Below are 19,690 nucleotides of genomic sequence, written 5' to 3'. Positions count from 1 at the left end.
CAAGCGAGTCTCCTGCCTCAGCCTCCCAAGTAGCTGGGACTACAGGCGCCCGCCACAACGCCTGGCCATTTTTTGGTTGCAGCCGTCATTGTTGTTTAGCGGGTCTGGGCTGGGGATTCGAACCCGCCACCTTAGGTGTATGTGGCTGGCGCCTTAGCCGCTTGAGCCACAGGCGCTGAGCCAGGTTTCCTAACTCTTTCAGTTTTATAACTGGTCTTTACAAAGGAAGACTTTTCTTTCTAATGAAGCTAGACTAAAAATGTTCAATGTCTCTAATCATCAGGGAAATGCAAATCAGAACCACACTAAGAGACCATCGAACTCCAGTGATGATGATGCATATCAAAGAGTCCAAAAGCAACAGATGCTGGTGAGGACGTGGAAAGAAAGGAACACTCTTACACTGTTGGAGGGACTGCAAACTAGCATGACCTCTATGGAAAGTAGTATGGAGAACCAAAAATGGCCCTACCATTTCATCCAGAAATCCCACGACTAGGTATTTACCCAAAGGAAAAAAAAAAGTCATTTTATCATAAAGACACCCAGGCTCAAATATTTATAGCAGCACAGTTCACAACCGCAAAATGTGGAAACAACCCAAGTGCCCATCAATACATGAATGGATTAATACAAGGTGGTATACGGACACCAGGGGCTACTGCTCAACCAACAACAACAACAAAAAGGTGACCTAGTAGTATCTTGTGAACAATCTGGATGCAATTGGAGGCCTTTCTCCTAAGTGAAGTATTTCAAGAATGGAAAAACAAACACCACATGTACTCAGTACCAAATTTGAACTAGTTGATCAACACTTACATGCACATATGGAAGAAAGACTCAGCAGAATTCAAGTAGGGGGGAGGGGGAGTGGGCAGGAGGGAATGGGTCAATTCACAATCTACAGACACAGTGCACACTTTCAGGGTGAAGGGCACACTTGTCGCTCTGTCCTAAAATATATATAGAAAGCAAACTGTATAAACAAGAAAAAAAAAGGCGTATACTCTGACCCCAAGAATGTATCATATATAAATAATAAATAATTTGCAGAGTATGAGAAAATAATATAAGTTTGCAGAGTATGATAATTAAAAAAATTTTCAGATTAATAGGAGGTACATACAATCAGATTACATAGTTTGCCTTTGTAAGGTTGAAGTCCAAGTTGTAGCTGTGTCCTTCACCCAGGAAGTGTGCCATATATCTGTGCAGTGAAGCCGCTGGATGGGAACACACCCAACCCCTTCTCCCCCTCCCCCACCTGAATTTAACTGAGTTTTTCTGTCATGTGAGCATACAGTTATTAATCTACTAGTTTCAATCCTAGTATATAATTAATTCAAAGAATTGGTAGCGTCAAACATCAAGGATGTGCACCATCCAGACTCAGCTGGAGGTAGGCCAAAAGGCCTGTTTACACATGAAAACTAAAAGGTTCTGAGAAGTCAAGGAAAATGCCCAAGATCCCCCAGTCAGATCTAGAACTTGGGTCTCAGACTCTGCAGCCCAGACTCTGTCCCCGGGGCAGAGCTAATGAGCTAGAACCTGAAGGCAAAGTGCAACTAGTCCTGCTGTAAGTGGCTGGGCCTCCTCCCTGCTGGCTGCTTCCGGGCCGCCTTCAGTGATTCCCTCCCCAAGGACATGTCTTGCAGCTGCGTCTGCTGCTGCTGCTCATACAACTCTGTTGTCTGGGAGGGATGGGGGGATTGTCAGAGCCTGAGCAAAATAGTCCAGTCAGGGATGGTACCATCCAGTCCCAGGAAGAGTATAAAGGTCCAACTGTCCTACTTCCTCCCCCCTCCCACTCCCTGGGGTCTTCAGCTCCAGGCTAATGCCTCCAGACAAAATAGTTAAAGATTTCCATCCCAAGTGATGATGAACAGAAGAAACAAACCCACACCACACCACATACCCTAAATACCAGACATTCCTCAGATGGTTTGCCTTGTAGGTGATCAGCCACAGACTTCTCCAGCTTCCCAGAAGCAGAGATCCTAGAGAGCAGGGGTGGCGACTGGGGGTGGGGAGCCCCGTGCCCTGCTGCTTGTCGCAGAGTCTAGAAATAAGACCGGATCACTGGTGTCTGCAGTAAGTCTGCTGTCATCTTCCACACCCAACAAGTAACCCAGTAACAATGGGATCAAGAGCTAAGAGCTATTTATGAAGACCTACTATGAGTCTGCCACCATGCGGGGAGCACTCCTGAGTGGAAGAAAAGGGGTTGGTTCTCTTGGGTCACATTTTCAGGATTACTTTTATGTAGGCATCAAAGAAAAGGCAAACAAAATTTTACTGAGTACTTGCTGTGTGGTCAAATGCTGGCCTTTCCCTGTATGACTGCTGTCTGGAGTTAGTTACAGAGCTAGGGCCGCAAACCCATCTCAGGCAGGCTTAAAAGTGGCAAAAAAACAATTTAGTTAGGGATTGGGAAGGTTGGAAGACTCAGGTTAGACAAGGTGATCAACAATGGCAGCAAAGACACAGATTCTTTGATTGCCTTGACTCAGCCATCCTTGGGGTGGGTTCCATCCTGAGGCTGCTTCTGTTTGTGGTCACAGTGGCTTTTGCATTCACGCAGATATGGGAGAGAAAGAGGCTCCAGTAGACATTTTCTCCCATCTCCTTGGCCAGAATCAGGCTGTATGTCCCTTCTAGAGCCAGTCACCAGCAGGGAGGGGGAACGGTGCTATCCTTGAACCAATCAGGCCCTGCCCTTGACTCGAGGCCAGTTCTCCCCAGATCTTGCTGCACGTCAAAAGGGAGGGGGCTGCAGGTGTTGGGGAGACAGGTACAATGTTCATCATGTCCCAAGCAGGCTTGAAAGCTAAATGACTTGCTCAAAGCCACGCATGTATCTCTGCAGCCCAGAGCCTTGCATGCTGTTTTCACTTCATTGTGTTGTCTCCTGAGATGGGAAAAGGGAAGGGAGGATTGGGGAGTTGAATTTTAAGTGCCCTTTTGAGGCAGGAAGCTGCAGATTTAGGCTGTGGGCGCCCTGTTGTAAGGAGCAGCTCACAGCATCTGAGGTCCTGTCAGCATTTCAGTAACAACCACCTTTGGGCTGAAGTTCATTTTCCAGATCTTGCTGGACAATGGGGAGAGTTACGAGGAGGTTTCAGGATACTTCGGATCAAGTCTTGCTTCCTTTCAGCTGTTTTAGGAAGGAAACCCTAGGAAAGCAATTTTCAGAGAACCTAATTTAGGCAATCATGCTGCCCTGTGACAGGGTGGGGTCACGGAGTGGGGGTGGGGGGTGGAGAAGGAAGGAGAGCGCTGTGGTGGGTGGTAGCTGTTTGGGAACACACTTTTTATGGTTACTAATTTCAAATCAGCCAAAGTCCAAAGCAGCTGACACCAACAAGCCATAAACCCAGCCTACAAACTGCGTGATCTGAAGGTTACCACCCAGGCAATCCGTCTTTATTAAATATCTCACAGGTGCTGAGGAGGCTACATGTGACAAGATGTGATCCCTGCCTGCCCCCGACATGAGGCTGCTGCACAGATGAAATACTACTACCTAGTAATACTAGACAGAGTGATGTGATGCGTGCTGCGCGGGGAGGGGAGACAGACTGTAATTCCAATAGGATTTGGGAGGAGGGTTTCCCAAGGTGTGATCCCTGGAACATTTGTCCCTCAAAATATTCTGGAATTTTTTAAAAAAGTGCTCCAAGGCCCCCCACATTGGGACAATACTGTATTTTATATGTTCCTTTTAGAGTTACCCAATGAATTATTTGAGTATCTTAAAAGCCCCAAGAAGTCCTTTAAGACTTAAGTTATTAATCTATTTTACTTTAATAGCTTGATTTTGAAATTTATTTGCCCACAAAACCCCTCCTTTGCTCAAGGAAAACAGAACATCTGTGCATGTCCCATGGAACCACACTGCCCCCTGTGGTCAAAACCGCCTAGGGAGATGTCACAAGGACAGCCAACTTGGGTACAAAGGGCTTTGCTCTGGGTAGTCCATGACAGTCCAAGATTGGCAAACTGCTTTGTCAGGATTTATCTCATCAGCAATACGGCTACTCTAGGACAGAGACTAGAGGATAGGGCTGTCATGTTGCTTCAAGATTCTCTTAGTTAAAAATGGAAGCTTTGAAACAAATTGAGTGTCTGCATTGCCACTCTCTAGCTGGGAGATTTTAATATAGGGATTGGGAGGTCCCATCTCACCTAGCTGTGTGGCCTTGGGCAATGACCTAACCTCTCTATGCCTCAGTCTCATTGTCCATGAAATGGGGATAATAAGAGCACTTATGCATCATATTGTATTTAGTTACTGTGAAGATTAAAGTAGGGTACAGTAAGTGCTATCTGGGGATGAAACATCTCCCCCATTCTTCTGGCAGCAGCTCCTCTCACATAGCCACTTCCTCTGGAGCTCGTGGCTCAGCTTACATCCTCTTGCCTGGCTCTCCATTTTTTTACTGTGGGACCTAATTCACCCTGAGATACTAATCTCCACGCTCCCATTGTTGAGTTCTCCTATGCCAAGTGACTCATCTGATTAACTGAATTCCCAGTGACCTGGCCTGACACCTGGGCCCTCATGGTGTGCTCCTGGCTGCCCTCCTCTCCACGTCACCCACCCCAAGCGCTGGCCTCACTGAATTGCTGCTCATTCTTCCAAGCAATCGCCTCTTCATAAACCCAGTCCTTTTGTTCCTGCTGCCTGGAATGCCACCCCCACCAGCTTCCCTGGCTGGGAAATACCCATTCATTAGGAACCAGGCCAAATGTCCACTCTTGGAAGCCTTTTCCAGCTTCAGGATCCTTCCCTTTTATCCTGAGGCTCTGGGTCAAGTGTTTACCCTCCCTGGACTGTGATCTTTTCCAGGATGTAGGCCAGCCGGTGTCCTGTACACAGCAGGGCAGGGGCGCTCATAAGGTAAGGGCCTGGCTGGCGAGTGAGCTGATTTAGCTCTATGCACAGAGGGCCTGAATTCCTACTGTGAGGACCAGATCAGCTCCATTTTGTTGTTCACCACATAGTTCTATTCCTGGGCCCCTGGCCTGTAGGGCCCACCCTGCAGCCCTCCCCATTCCATTCCTAGTTGCTTAACCGTATCTGCAGGGCCCACCCTGCAACCTTTCTCATTCCTTTCTGAGTTGCTCAACCATATAGCGCCACCTTGGGCAACAGAGCAATAAGCCCCCAATTCCTTGTTAACTATGTCACCTTACTGCAATAAACAGTAAGTTTCTATTACCTTGAAATACAGGTAACCAGGTTACACCAACTCTAGCTCCCGGTTAAGAGACTCCCCCCTCACCTGTACCAATCCAGATCTTCCTTTACTAATGATATCACCAACCACCAATCAAGAGTGTACCCGTACTGGACCCTACCCTTCTTGCTTTCTGTACCCATAAAAACTGCCTTCACCCTGAGTTTGGGGCTCGTCCTAGGCTTGCATGCCAGGAGAGTCCAGGCTTCCCGAGGCCTGAAATAAACTCATCTCATGCTTTTTACATCGGAGTGTGTCTCGGACTGTCTGTGGGGATCTTTTGGGAGAATTTCGGGCATAACACTACAGCCTCCCTCCAACTCCACACTGCCACTCCCTGCCTTGCCAAGGCTTGGTTTGTGCCTCTGCAAAATGGCCACAAATCTTCCCCATGGCCGCCAAGGGATGAGCTCAGGGTCTGGTAGCACCAGGCCCACACCCAGGAGAGTCAGTAGATGGCCGTTCCCCTCACCCCTTCCTGGCCGGTGCCTTAGGCTTCCCACCTTTGCTCAGTCTCAACTCCACTTCTGTTATCCTTGTTAAGTCAAAGATAGAAAAACCTTCGGTATCCACTGGCTTAGAGACCCTAAATCACCATTTTGAGTGAAAAAAGAATCTTTATTTGTTCTTGGCCACACCAGTGACACTTTTGGTTGCTATGGTGATTCCAACACGCCCCTCTTGCAGATTAGAAATGCCTCACATTTTTCTAAGTCTGGCTGCCCCCAAACGAGGCCTCTGGCCAAGCAATTCCCATCCCCCAACAGGAAAGAGGGGCTGGAAATCCCTGGCGGCGGCATTTTCGGCTTCAGCTGTCAGAAGTGAACCTAACCTTCCTGTGGCAGGTCCTGGGTCAGGTCTGGAGATGATCCCAGATGCACGTCTGTATTTAGCTGTGCAATCTTCTGACCTCAGTGACACGCACGGTCAAAAAGGCCCTGCCCGTCCACGGCTTCTTGCAGAGGAAAATAGTTGTGTCCACCCCCTCAAAGTCTGTTTCTCCTTTGAGCTTTTTAAGTGTCACAAGCTGTTGAACTCAGTGGCACCGTGGCTTTGCGTCTGTCACACATGCACGCTCACTCTCTCTCCAAACACACTCCTGGGAGCTGTGGAGCTGATCCTCACGGCCATGCTCACGACACAGTGTCTTTCCTCTCCACCCTCCTCCCATCCCCACGAGACCGTCACACAGGTTCATTCCTTTAAAGGTTTATTTCTGGTGAATAAAAAAAAATAATTTATGCCATTAGATAAATTAATTTATGTGATTAGACATCATGACACAGGGCAGAGCTTAACCTTCTCATTTGCTTCTGATCTTGCCATTTGGTGAGAGGCAGCTGAGTGACACCCAGCCTCGAACTTTTTGGGATGGGCAGGGGCTGACCAAATCACTCCCACCACACAGCGATGCTTCATGGGGGGCTGAGGTGGGCTCAGAGTAAGGCCGAATCCAAACCTCCTTTTTATAGAAGAGCAACAGCTCTTTGTAGTGTTTTAAAGTATCAGTCCACAGAAGCTCTGTCACACACTCATTCCTGACAACAGAAACCTAACATGCCAAGCACAAGTTCAGAAAGATGGAATCGTCCTGGGAAATTTTAAACATGGTACTTGGGGACCCCTTTGGGAAAGATACCTTCTTCCCCGCAGAGGTCACCTCTTGAGGCCAGCACTGTGGAGAAGTGAGACTTGAGCCACTAGCACAGCTGTCAACATCTTTTGCTTTCTGAACTCTGGGTGCTATTGCCTTACAGCCTTAAGTGAACATTTTCTGTGGATTTCTTGGGTCTGGTAAGGCTCTTGGAAGCAGCTAGCCCCTTGGCCTACAGAGGGTACGTCTCCTCCAGGAATCTGAGAGTAGAATATGCTGGTAGTCTGTGCTGGGGTCTTAAGGCCAGAATCTCTAAGTTAAGAGAAGATTTGGGGGACCACCTGCTGAGGAGGAAGCTGAGGCTCCTCTGTGAGAACAGAGATCGCAGCTCAACCACCACCTCCGCCCTGTACCTGATTTTTTCATGAGCTTTTGGCCTTGGAATCACTTTGAAGGTGGGGTTCATCTTGTAGGTGGTGGTGAGGTTTGTCTGTTTTTGTTTTAAGACAGGGTCTCACTCTGTTCCCCAGGCTGGAGGACAATGTCTTCATCATAGCCCATAGCCCACCTCAGACTCCTGGACTCAAGTGATCCTCCTGCCTCAGCCTCCCCAATAGCTGGAACTACATGCATGTGCCACAGTGCCTGGCTATTTTATTTTTATAGATAAGGTCCTATTATGTTGCCCAGGCTGGTCTTGAAGTTCTGGCCTCAAGTGGTCTTCCTATCTCAGCCTCCTAAAGTGACAGGATTACAGGCATGAGTCACCATGACTGGCCTGCATTATCATTTTTTTCCTATCAATTAAGAATAGGTTTAACTCATTGATTGATAAAGCACCCAGAAAGTGGCCTATGAGAAGCTCAGAGGGGTTTTCCATAAGACAAGTATCCGCAGGCAAGGCCACCGGTCAGGGCTGGTACAGGGGGCTCACTCCGTAAGGCCCATGTGCAGACTGCAGGCTGGGCAGCTGCCTCTGTAGCCGACCTGGAGGCTCTTGACAACTGCCCAGAGAGCAAGATGCTTGCTCAGACTGCCAGGGCCACACCTGACTGGACACCAGCAAAGTTTAAACAAGGGCTGTTTGCTTAGCCAAACACAGCCTTAGCATTCTTATCCAAAGCTTTTTGCAAGGCCGAAATCAAGCAAAATCCAAATTCTCCAATCACTGGGCAGTTCCGAAATCCAGTTTAGCTTTTTCTTTTGACAATCAGAAATAGTGATTTCTCAGGACGAAGATCAGCCCAAGGATTCAAAGCCCAGGGCCCGTCCTTGCGGGGCAGAGGGAGGAGAGAAGGGATACCTCCGCATACCTGCTCCCCCTTCACCCGGACAGGGATGCATTTCTATGATCCAGACCTGGGACCACGTTTATCCCTAAACCATCCTCTTACTAGGTGCTTTGAAATTAAAGTCCACACCCCAAAAGGCAACTTGAACCTACATTATTTCCATTTGAAGAAGAACCGGAAGCCCCCCGCCTCAACGCCACCCAGGAACACCTGCAGTTGTGCTTATTTAAATAATGCCCAAAGAACAGCCTTTTGCCATTTTATAAAATGAGAAAAGACCAGGCTGGCCACGAAGCTATTCATATACACACGCAGGTGGACACGGAAGGGCCAGGTGAAAAACCAGGACCGCACCAGGCGATGACTAGACACCAAAGCTCCTAGCAGTGGAAAACTCAGGACAGGAGGGTCTTCATATAGGTCTTACAAAAATACTTTCTTCTGTGCCTGTTCTTTCAAGGCAGAAAGGACAGGCCTTTCCATTTGGTTTGTCTCTGGAGGTTTTTCTGGTATCAATGCAGTAGAGGTTTTAAATGACTATGAGGCAGGAATGAAGAACTCAATGCCTGCCCCTGCCTTGCTCCTGGGAGGACAGGATGTAGCAGGGGACGGGCAGAAGGGGACAGGGGCAGCTGCCCTGGGCACTGCATAAAAAAACAGAGGGGTAGGCTGGGCTGTGGAAGGGCTCTCCAGGGTTCTGGTATACGAACCATCAGGACACCTTGACTGTGAACCTTTGGGTCTGACTCTTTTGTAAAGAGTCTCAGCAAGCACCCCATGCCCATCCTCAGTGTCCCGCACAGCAGGCATGAATTCTATGAGCTCCACTCCAAGAGGGTGAGCCAAGAGTTTGACTGGAGAGGCCAGAGGGCTCTAGCTGCTCCCCTCCGCTTTAGAATCAGTACCCCCATACCTTCACTCCCCACACACTCTCTCTACTTGCTTTTCATTTACACTGTATTTTCTCTAACTTTACCCTGGAAAACACATCTCGTATGTGTAGCACTTACAATTACCTTATAAATGTGGGCATCTGCCAAAAGTTTAACTATATATTTTAAAACCATGACACGGGCTAGGGTCTGCTGAGACAAAAATCACTGGGTAGGGTCTAAAGGTGACGTCTTTTGAGAACCAAAGCACCGACCTTTCCCCTGGGTGGAATTTTGAAGGGGCAGTGGCTGAAACTCAAGATGGGATGCTGTAACCACTACAGAGAAGTGGAAGATGATGGCCTTTACCACTTGGCAGGTTTGGAAACCATGTACCTCCACTAACTCTTGTCTTCCCCTCATGGATTTTTCGTAAAAGACTCTCGTTCTCTGGCATTGAGATCTATCCCACAAGCCACTCATCTTCCAGGTACTGTCTTGGGTAAAGGCTCAGATTAAAGGTAAATTCAAGGTCTTAAAATGTCCTTTTCAGGAAGAAGTCTCCAAAAGGAAAGGGGAAAAACATGACACCCTGGAAACGTAGCACCCAGAAGGACGACTCTGAAAATGGCAAATGTCTTCACTTACATGATAATAAAACTACCTTGTTGAAGGTCCACATTGATTTTAGGATGCATCTAGATTTTAGAGCTATTAAGACAGAAAAAAATCATCTTGGGATGGAAGGCAGGTGACAGATTTTTAAACAGATGTCTTCCAATCCTGAATTCTGACCATTTGAGAGCAGAGAAACCCCTGTGGGACCCGAAGATGAGTCACTGCGGACGTTCTTAACTCCAGCCGAATCCCGGCCCTGAACACTTCAGAGGCGGGGTGTTGTCCTGACTGTCACCTGGGAGACATGGCTTTGGGTGGATGAATCTCTGTGAACTGAAACAGCTTCTGCAGAATAAGGAGCCCACATATTTTATTACAGCCCCCACTCACCACGCCTGACAGCCTCCCATAACTCTGCCCTTTGGATTACGGAGGAAAAAAATAATTGTTTGATTTTCTGGGCCACGGAATACAAGAAGGGTCTAGATTGTACAAGGAGCTTACACACTGGGGCAAGAAAGCGTGCAAACCGGGGCAGGGATTCTGCAGCCCCTGGGTGAGCCAGCGCTCCAGACACGGAAGGAGGGCCTCAGCCACCCTTCCGGAGTCCACACCAGCTTGTTTTTCTGTCTTTTATTAACCATGTCCAACTCCAACTTCCATCTTCTCCCAAGAGGGAGAGAATACCTATGAAGATTTATGACATCAATGACTTCCTCCAGCCATTATTTTTTGCCTATTACAATTTCACAAAGTGGCCCAGGAGCAGGCCTGGAGACGACCGAGACACAAAAGCAAAGTGTCTGAGAACGACATAATACTGACTTCTCGTTTTTGGTAACAGTCCACGAAACAGGTGCCCCTCTCTCCTGAGACACGGTGAGGCATGAGGGGAGGCGGCGGAGGAGCTGTGGGTGGGACACTGTACCGTGAGACATCACGTCATGCAGCTGGAGCCACGGGACAGAGATGTGAGAACAGGTGCTCGGGGCCCCGGGCTCACCCCAGGGGGCAGTGCCCAGCCTCTCAGGAGCACTGCTGTCCAGTTCAGGCAGAGACGGCCCCTGGGGCTCGCCATCTTGGCTTAGCCCTCGTCCTCCCTCAGCTCCGTGGGTAAGAATTTATACTGCTGCTGGCGGATCTGAGCCAGTTTTTTCCTTGCTTCTTCCAGTTCTCGTTCCTTCTTTAGCATCTCTTCCTGGGCAGCAATGATCTAGAAAGAAAGCAACAAGCCGGATGGATCTGAAACTTCCTAGGAACCCCCCTGCATGTGTCATGTGCCCCCATCAGCTCTGGTACAGGGTCACACAGCAGCGTACCAGATACAGCACCCTTGCCCTGGAGACCATCCTCCTTGGCATAGTTTGGGTTTTGAGACTCATGACCCAGCTGACCCAAGAAAACAAACTGCCTCTGGGCCACCGATTTACCAGCAAACATCTACCACACCCCTATGTAGCACTTCGCATGGACTGTCCTGTCCCCTTCGCATCAATACTGTGAGGTACCCCTATTAAAGTCCTCTTTTTTTCAATAAGGAGTCTGAAGCTGAGAAACATGGGTCTGCTCTCACCTAGCCAGTGACAGAGGACCTGGCCCAGGTGTGCTTAAAGCTGAAGCTGGTACCTTAACCACTGGATGGCCTTCATCTGTTTCATGCTCCTAAGGCCTGGTCTGAGGAATACTAGCTAACAGGTATTGTGTGAAAAGGGTAAGTCTGTCAAGAAAGCCAAGTCAGACCCCTCCACGTTAGGCCCCTTCCCGGGGGCTTTTTCAGAGCTTTTTCTAGGCTAATGAACACTGCTATTAAGGTGAGGGTATTAAGTGCAGAGTTTCCCATACTTATTTAATCAGAGATCTTTTGTATTAAGGAATACATTCTGGCAAAAATACATCCTGTGTACAGCCCAGCGCAGGAGGGGGTCAGAAAGAGCAAAGAAGGCATGGGGAACGTTCCTGGTGCTGATAAGATACCAGCACGTATCCATGATACGAGACGGACACACATCAAAAACTGCAAGCCCGATTACCTGGAGGTTCCTCCTCACTCCCTCCCCTTATTTTTCTAGAAGTCCAGGGAGAGGACTCTCCCTAGGGCCAAATGTCTGGAGTGGCAGGTGCTTCAAATGCATCATTTTATTCAATTTATTATATTGCCACCCTCCAACTTTTGTTCTTCTACTTTTTCTGTAATAGTATCTTTGATTTTTAGCTAGGTATATGCTACTTCAAGAAGAATACTCCATTTCCCTGCCTCCTGTGCAGCTAGGATGGCCGTGAGAGGAAGTGAAGTATGGGACATCAGGGTCAGGCCCTCCCTTCTTTTCCCTCCTCCGGCTAGATGGAAAGCTGAGGTGGTTACTGAGCCATCTCGGACCAAGTGGCCAAGGGCAACATCTCAGGGACGGTGGAGTACTAAGGCAGATGGAGCCTGGGTCTTAGCCATGAAGGAGACACCACACTCTCCCAAGCCTGCTTTCACTCAGACTGTTACACGAGGGAGAAATAAACGTTCATTTTGTTTAAGTCACTGTTATTTTGTGTCTCTGCTATAACACAATACCCATCTTGGGAGTGAATACTGTTCTGGATTTAAGAACAAACCTGGGCAATGCCCCCCACAAACTTTGTTTTCACTACGACATCGTCATCATCAGCTTTGCCAAATGCTGCCTTCTGGGCTGCACGAACAAGATTGTCTGAGGCTCTTTTCACGGCATTTCCTGCTGCCTGGAGAGTGAACAAAACATACATTGTATCATTAGAAACAGTTGTTGGGACTGGCAAGAACAGACATGAAGGTGCAGTATAGGATACCCTCAGTCAACTCATCATCCAATTGTAACACAGACGCTCTCCCCAGACAGCAAGTGTCCATCTGTTTGTCCATTCATCTGTCCACCTACTGATTCTACTAACACTGGCACCTACCTAACTACTGCTCATTCTCATAAAGAGACACAGATTATGTGTCCGAGGAACACAGGCTTTTGAGGGGAATTACAGTCACGTAAGTGAATGATTGCTGCGATATGAGTGTGTTACCAGAACTAGGCTTGATGGTTGCCTCCTAGGAAACTGCCTGGCCCCCATCCAATTTAGCACATGCTTGAGGGCTGGCTCAGACATCACTTTCTCCTGTCCGCCTGGGCCCTACCACACCCTCCCCCTTACTCCCTTCCTGGATAGTGAACATCCTGAGGGTGGGAACCTGAATCTTTGCACCCCCAGCACCCGCCTGGCATAGTGGCTGCCTGGACTTGGTGCTCCCTGAAGGCTTTTGGAGGGAACGAGGGGTTATGAGAGCACAAGGGACACATCTACTCCATGTGGAAGGACTGGGAGCCTTGTGGTAACTGGGCCTTCACAGATGTACTTTTTGAGTCACAGCTTTAGGCTGCAGGCTCCACGATTAAGGTGACCAGATTTTAACATTGGTAAAGCGGGACACCATTGAAGGGGGGGGGGAGGGCAAGGGCAGGGCCTGACAACAATGCAAACTTTGATAAGCAGTTCTCGATAATCAGTTCTCAACAATTATTTGTTATTATTACAGTTTAACATTATAAAATTAACAACAATAGTATAAAACTCATATTCTGGCAAAATAGCCACATGGCAGCTGAAAACTGTATATTCCCTTCCTGTTCTCCCGCCTGTTCGTGCATTCTTTCCAAAAATCAGGACTTTTTAAAAATGCTGCGGGATGTGGGACAAATTGTTAAAAAGCAGGACGTCTGGTCACCCTATCCACAATGGGGCAAATAATAGAGACCAGTGAAGAAACACCTTCTAAGTCCAGGTTGTCATTTGAGGGCTATCACAAAGCATGGCCCAGGAGACTTGTTCTCTGCTAGCTGAGGTTTAGAATTTTCCTCTAAAAGTGGTTAAGATTTCATTAAACCTCTGTGTTCTTTGTCCAGACTCCTTCTGAGTAAAGGGCTTGTGCTTGAAGCTTAGCCACCAGAAAGGTGAGAGTTCTTCCCACTCAAAGTTAATTGGCCAAGTGACCAAGGGGAACTGTGAGGGCTTGGACAGGAAGGGAAGGGAGGCCGGGCACCAGGGCTCATGCCTGTAACCCTAGCACGCTGGGAGGCCAACCCAGGTGGATTGCCTGAGCTCAGGAGTTCGAGACCAGCCTGAGCAAGAGCAAGACTTTGTTTCTATCAAACACAGAAAAACTAGCCAGGGGCTGCAGCATTCTGTAGTTCCAGCTACTCGGGAGGCTGAGGCAGGAGGATCACTTTTGCCCAGGAGTTTGAGGTTGTTATAAGCTCTGATGACGCCACAGCAGTCTACCAAGGGCGACAGAGAGAAACTGTGTATAAAAAAAAAAAAACGGGAAGGGGAAGTCAATCAGTATTTGACGTGTAGTCACCATGCTTATTTGCCTGAGGCCTTATAAGGTCAGAAATTACTGGCCTACTTTTCTGATGTGAAAACTGAGGTTAAGGACCTGAGATCCTTAGCCAGTACATTTCAGTGCTGGGATCTGAATGTAGGTCCGTCCGGCTCCAAAGTCTTTTTTAAGGGGCTGAGACATAACATTGCAGCAGCCAGGTGTTCAGTAAGGATGACACCAGAGTGATGCTATGCTATACTTGCATAAACCTGTGAGCCTTAAAAATGCACTTCCACATCAGATACCTTATGGGACCCTCATAAGAGCCCCTGAGAATATCTCTGTCCTCATTTTACAGATGAAGCTATTAAAGCCTGAGAAGTTTTGAGTGACTGATGTAAGATCATGTACCTAATACATGGCAAAAACAGAACTTGAACCCAGGTCTCTCTCTTTTTTTTTTTTTTGAGACAGAGCCTCAAGCTGTCACCCTGGGTAGAGTGCCATGGCATCACAGCTCACAGCAACCTCCAACTCCTGGGCTCAAGCGAGTCTCCTGCCTCAGCCTCCCAAGTAGCTGGGACCACAGATGCCTACCACAACGCCTGGCTATTTTTTGGTTGCAGCCGTCAGTGTTGTTTGGCGGGTCTGTGCTGGATTTGAACCTACCACCTTAGGTGTATATGGCTGGCGTCTTAGCCACTTGAGCCACAGGCGCTGAGCCCCAGGTCTTTCTTAATTCAGAACATTTTCCTCTGAATTGCCCCTTCAAACCCAGGAGTTTCACTAATGTGCAGCTCCTCAATTTTCCCCGGAGCTTATTCCAGGGGTCAAATGAAGGTGAGGAGAGTAGGTTAGGGAGAGAGATTCAGGGGGGCCAGACAACAGAAATACACTTTAGGCCTTGCAAAATAAAACTCAAGTTGAGTTTTGGCAGAACTGTCCAAACATTTCTGCCATTTGTAATTTTCCTCCCTACTTATATAAACAGATATTTTTAGCAACATCAACAATCTGCATTTATAACATTTATAATAAAAATCTAGAAATAAGAAACTGTCCACAGTATACTGAAATTCTGGCATAATCAGTTGATACAATATCATGCAATCATTAAAACTGAAATTCATGAATAATGGACCAGTTAGCTTTGCAGAGAGACATTAATGAAACCTTGTCATCAAGGAAAAAAATATGCATGATAAAATATTAAGTGAAAAGTAAGCAAAAATGTATCTTGCTATGGTTACAACTAGACAAAACTATGCTGCATGTAGATAAAAACAGGAACGGATAAGAATGATAGCATTTGATGGGTGAAGATGTTTAAGCCATGGGATGTATTTATGCAAACATTTCTTCCATTGTGTTTAAAATTGTTTTATAATGAAAATAATCAGGAAGATGTGTATGCACTGGGAAAGGTTGATGTTACCTTCCCAACGAGCCCTGGGCTCTGGGAGACCTGGGTGACAGTCTCATATAAATCCCTCCGGCCTTTCACTCCCTTTGTTGCAAACATGGGTGGAGGCCTCCTCTGAAACAGGCGTCACAGTAGGTGTGAGAGACATACAGATGAAGATGTGGCACCTGCCCCTAGGCAGCTCACAGTCTGGTCACAGGCAGACATAAAAATAAGTGTGGTGGTTCCAGGTGATGGGAACCATAGAGTGGTCTGGTCAGGAAGTGCTGTGGGGCTGAGGAGGAACTGGCTGCTCAAGGCTGGGAGTCAGGGAGGCCTCCCAGAAAGGATGACTTTGTAGATGAGTCACAAAGGACAAGTGGGAGTTTGCCAGGCTGGGCTGGTGGGGAGGAGGACTGGGACATTCTAGGTGAGTGGGGACCTCAAGGCATGAGACCAGAGGTACACATGGCAGATGTCAGCTTGGTGAGGCAGCAGGTGGAGGATGCATGGACACACGTGGTAGAGGATGAGCTGGAACGCGGGACAGAGGTGGCTGATGGAAGGCCTGGTGGGTCATGCCAAGGAAGGGAGGCTGTGCCCTTTGCTGACACTTACCCGCTCCAACAGGAGTATTTTCCCACCAGCATCAGTGACCATTACCTGTAGCCGCCTCATGGCCTCTGAATCCTGGTCGGCCTTCACCTTGCAGGCCACAAGCAGCTGAGCCGTGGAAGCGGCGACCTGCTTGGCGGATGAGATGAGCTTCTCCTCACTGGCATGTCCCTGAACGGAGGCATTGGCTGCCTCACAGAGGCTGCTGGTTGCAGCCGCCACCATCCGGGCCTGGGGACAGTCAACAGAGAAGTGACCTAAGGCCCAAACCTCCCACAGGGGACTGAAAAAGCAAATGGGGAGGAGGGAGAAGGTGACTCACGGCAGAAATCAGCCCCTGTGACCACTGTCCGTCGTCTGCAGCATTGGCAGGGATGGAGCCCACCTAGAGAGTGGAATCAAAAAGTTGGCAATGAGGGCAGCAGCCCAGGTGACCCACAGCCCCTCAGCTCTGCCTTGCCCTAGATCGAGACTGATAGCGGTGATGCCCCCAACAGCACTGGCCTGAGAATGGAGCAACCCTTTCTCATACAGGACCTGGGCATAGCACATCCTGGCTGGTGTCCACCTGGGCTAGAATGAGAGATGCTCAGAATAGCTCCCCTTAGCCGCCAGGTGCTGTTTCTGGGAAACAGTTCAGGAACAATGGTTTGGGGCTGTCTTGATAAGCTCCTTCCTCTGCTGACCTCTCTCCATTTCAAACATGGGAGCCACGAGGCCACCTCTGTCAAGGGGCAAGGGAATCTTAAATCACTCCTGATTATTGACCCTGAAAGCCACGCTGTGAGTTTCTGTCAGAGAATGCTTATAAGAGGGTGGTCCATCTCCCTCCCTGCAATTGAGGACATACCCTTGTCTTACAGGAATACAGACCATTTTGTCAGGGGTGGGAAGAGAAATAAGAGGCTGGAAGTAAAATGGATGTCTGTTTCGATTTAGAAATCAAGGCAAAAAATGAAACATTTTCTGTCCAGATCTGGAAGGAGGAGATACCTTTACGCTGGTGGGACATGCCTGGCAAGATAAGAGATGAGTATTTCAATTTGAACGTGAAATCGAAGATCTGTCAACAATTACAGGCACCACACCAGGGCTTGCTGAACGGCAGATAAAACCCCAAGGCCCTGCATATAATCTTATAACTCACCCAAGTCCAGTTGAACCTCTTTACCTACTTAGAATGCTAGAGCATCTAAGTCCCTTGGAAGACAGGCAGGGATTCTACCATATTCCAAGTTAGATTCTCAAGTTATCTACCGTGATTCCTCGAAAATAAGACACTGTCTTATATTCATTTTTTCTCAAGAAGACACACTAGGGCTTATTTTCAGGGGATGTCTTATTTTTATTAAGTATAATACAACAATCTACATTTATTCAAATATAGTTAAGTCATCTTCTTCTGGAACCTGACGGGGGAGCTGACCTTGTTGGTGGGGCTGGCGCTAGTGATGCGTGAACTCCTTTCCCTTAGCCGTTGGCATGTGCACAATAGGATGCCTGCCACCATGGTTTCCACATGCACACCTGCGCAAGTGCGAATGGCTCGGAGAAAGGAGCTGTGGCAGATAAAAGGTATTCCAGTCTTCCTTACCGCTCTGCCTAAAATGCATGACGTGGCTATGCAGATACGCTGCATAGCCACGCCCATCACTAGGTCTTGTCGGCATAGGGCTTCTATTTAACAAATGCATAGAAATCCTGCTAGGGCTTATTTTGGGGGTAGGTCTTATTTTCAGGGAAACACAGTAGCAATGTATGTGTCTGATGCACATTCTGCCCTTCATCACTGCTGAAATTGGAATTTTTAGGTAGGATATTCTGGTCCATGACTGATTTGTGGCCATGGTATGCTAATCAGTCAGTAAGAACTTGGTGAGTACACATAACAAGGTCAGCATTCTTCTGCCTTACTCTCATCTAGAAGCATGAAGATGAGAAGCATAAAAAGTCAGCTTGTGTGCTGAGTGGGGAGATGGACATAGACAGCACTGAGTTAGATACCACAGAATGCTTTAAAAGGAGGAGTCAAGGTATATGGATTGGAATGAGTCACAGCTATGCTCACAAGACACTTCCAGGAGGAAGATGCATAGCCACTGGTCAGGCATAACTTCCAGTCTGTACTACAAATGCTTAGGCCAAGACACAATCATATCCCTCTGTCGTGCACTAGCATCAAAGACCTTCTAATATCAAACAGAAGTGACCGATAAATATGGTGGCCAAATTTCCAAACCCACAACCTAACAGGGTTCTGTAGAGCCTTTTTGAGAGGCTCTCTGCAGACCACAGTTTGTAATAAAGGACATGAGGACTATTTCAAGATGGAAGGTTGTTCCATGTCCAGAATTAGTAATGTACCAGTAACCATCTGAATCACTTAAGAAAAGCTATGCTCTTATGTTCATGTAGATGGACTAGGTGCCTGGAGATGAAGGAGATCACAGAAATCTCAGATTTACAACCAGACCGGCCTTCTGACCAACAGGTTCAGGAAAGTGCTCACCACAAAACTGGAGAGCATTCAGCTCATCAGTCCTAAAAATAAACAGCCACTTGGAGTTGGAAAGTGGTAATACATAGAAAGCCTCTGACTGTGACGCTCACAGAGCATCTACCGGGAAACTAAGACAGTTTACATCTTTATAAATAGTCTGCTGTAGAGTGGGAATATGAATGTCTCGTCCAGGCCCCGATCACTGCCTGGAATGGGATGCTTTCCTTAATAAGAAACATATGAGAGGCCTGGAAGCTAAACCTTTTATTCTGCTGGGCAAGTTTAAGCAAACAGAGTTTTCAGGTCAGGGCAAAGGCCGGCCTCAGGGAGAGAGGGGACAGCATGCGTTTCCTTGGCCCTCGAAGGCTCTCCCTATGTCAGCATCTCGCCACTTGGCTTGTGGCTTTACCCACCTTTCCTTGGGCTACCAGCTCCCTCTGGGCTGCTGAGGCTGATTTGACCAGGGCACTTGTGGCGGCAGCAATGGATTTAGCAGCTTCCAAAATCTGTTCCTCAAAATCCAGGGTCTCATCTGCTTGCTACAACCAAAAGAAAACAGTATCACATTCAATTCATGTTCACAAAGGCCCAGACTACTTCCTGCTTGGCCACCTGGCTCTCCATCTGCCTACGGCCTTGTGCTCACAAATGACACCAGGGTAGGCCTAAGCGGTCAGGGTGCCTTTCCACTTGCCCCCTTTCCCCAGCTCCACAAGGCAAAACCTGTCACCTTGACGTTATACACAAATTTTAAATTAGGAAACTCTAAGACTATTTTTCTAGAATAGGATCTTAAAGGAATATGAATTCACTGTACATAAAATATACTCAGATGGTTTCGGCGACTTCTATAACCGAAATCAAAATAATCAATAATCAAAATCAAGGTCACGGCACACACTTTCAGAACTTAAGACTCAAAATACGTTGAGGAAAGGAAAGACGACTGTTAGTTTTGAAAAAAGTCTTACTGTTCTGCAGTAAAAATCAAAGGCAAAGAGCTCTGACATCTCTGAGGGTGAACACAGATCAAGTTCTATACCAAACACAGACCACCCAGAGGTGGAAAAGAAATCAAGGCAACATGACATCAAGGTGGAGATTGTTCAGTCACCTGGACACCCAAGGCATGGCTTCATCTTGGGAAGAACACTGGACACAACTGCATGAATGTCAGGTCATTCAGTTCTTTTTTTTTTTTTTTTTTTTTTT

The 19,690-nt window shown here is 47.6% G+C and overlaps 1 protein-coding gene across 1 annotated transcript in view; it reads right to left on the bottom strand.

The window, feature by feature from the left end:
* Positions 1 to 9,985: 9,985 nt before the first annotated feature.
* The window catches only part of TLN2 (talin 2), a 251,014-nt gene continuing 241,309 nt past the window's right edge, over positions 9,986 to 19,690 (bottom strand). The window contains exons 52-56 of the mRNA XM_012801797.2: positions 18,892 to 19,017; positions 16,301 to 16,363; positions 16,027 to 16,209; positions 12,224 to 12,349; positions 9,986 to 10,832 (exon numbers count right to left, since the gene is read on the bottom strand). Coding sequence (XP_012657251.1) covers positions 10,704 to 10,832; positions 12,224 to 12,349; positions 16,027 to 16,209; positions 16,301 to 16,363; positions 18,892 to 19,017 — 627 coding nt within the window. The 3' untranslated portion in view covers positions 9,986 to 10,703. The remainder of the gene's footprint in view (positions 10,833 to 12,223; positions 12,350 to 16,026; positions 16,210 to 16,300; positions 16,364 to 18,891; positions 19,018 to 19,690) is intronic.

Source organism: Otolemur garnettii, unplaced genomic scaffold (genome assembly GCF_000181295.1).
Source record: "Otolemur garnettii isolate 467f Iridium unplaced genomic scaffold, OtoGar3 scaffold00011, whole genome shotgun sequence".
NCBI lineage: Eukaryota > Metazoa > Chordata > Mammalia > Primates > Galagidae > Otolemur > Otolemur garnettii.
The sequence above is the reverse complement of the archived record's forward strand: the minus strand, read 5'-3'. Positions and strand labels throughout refer to the sequence as shown.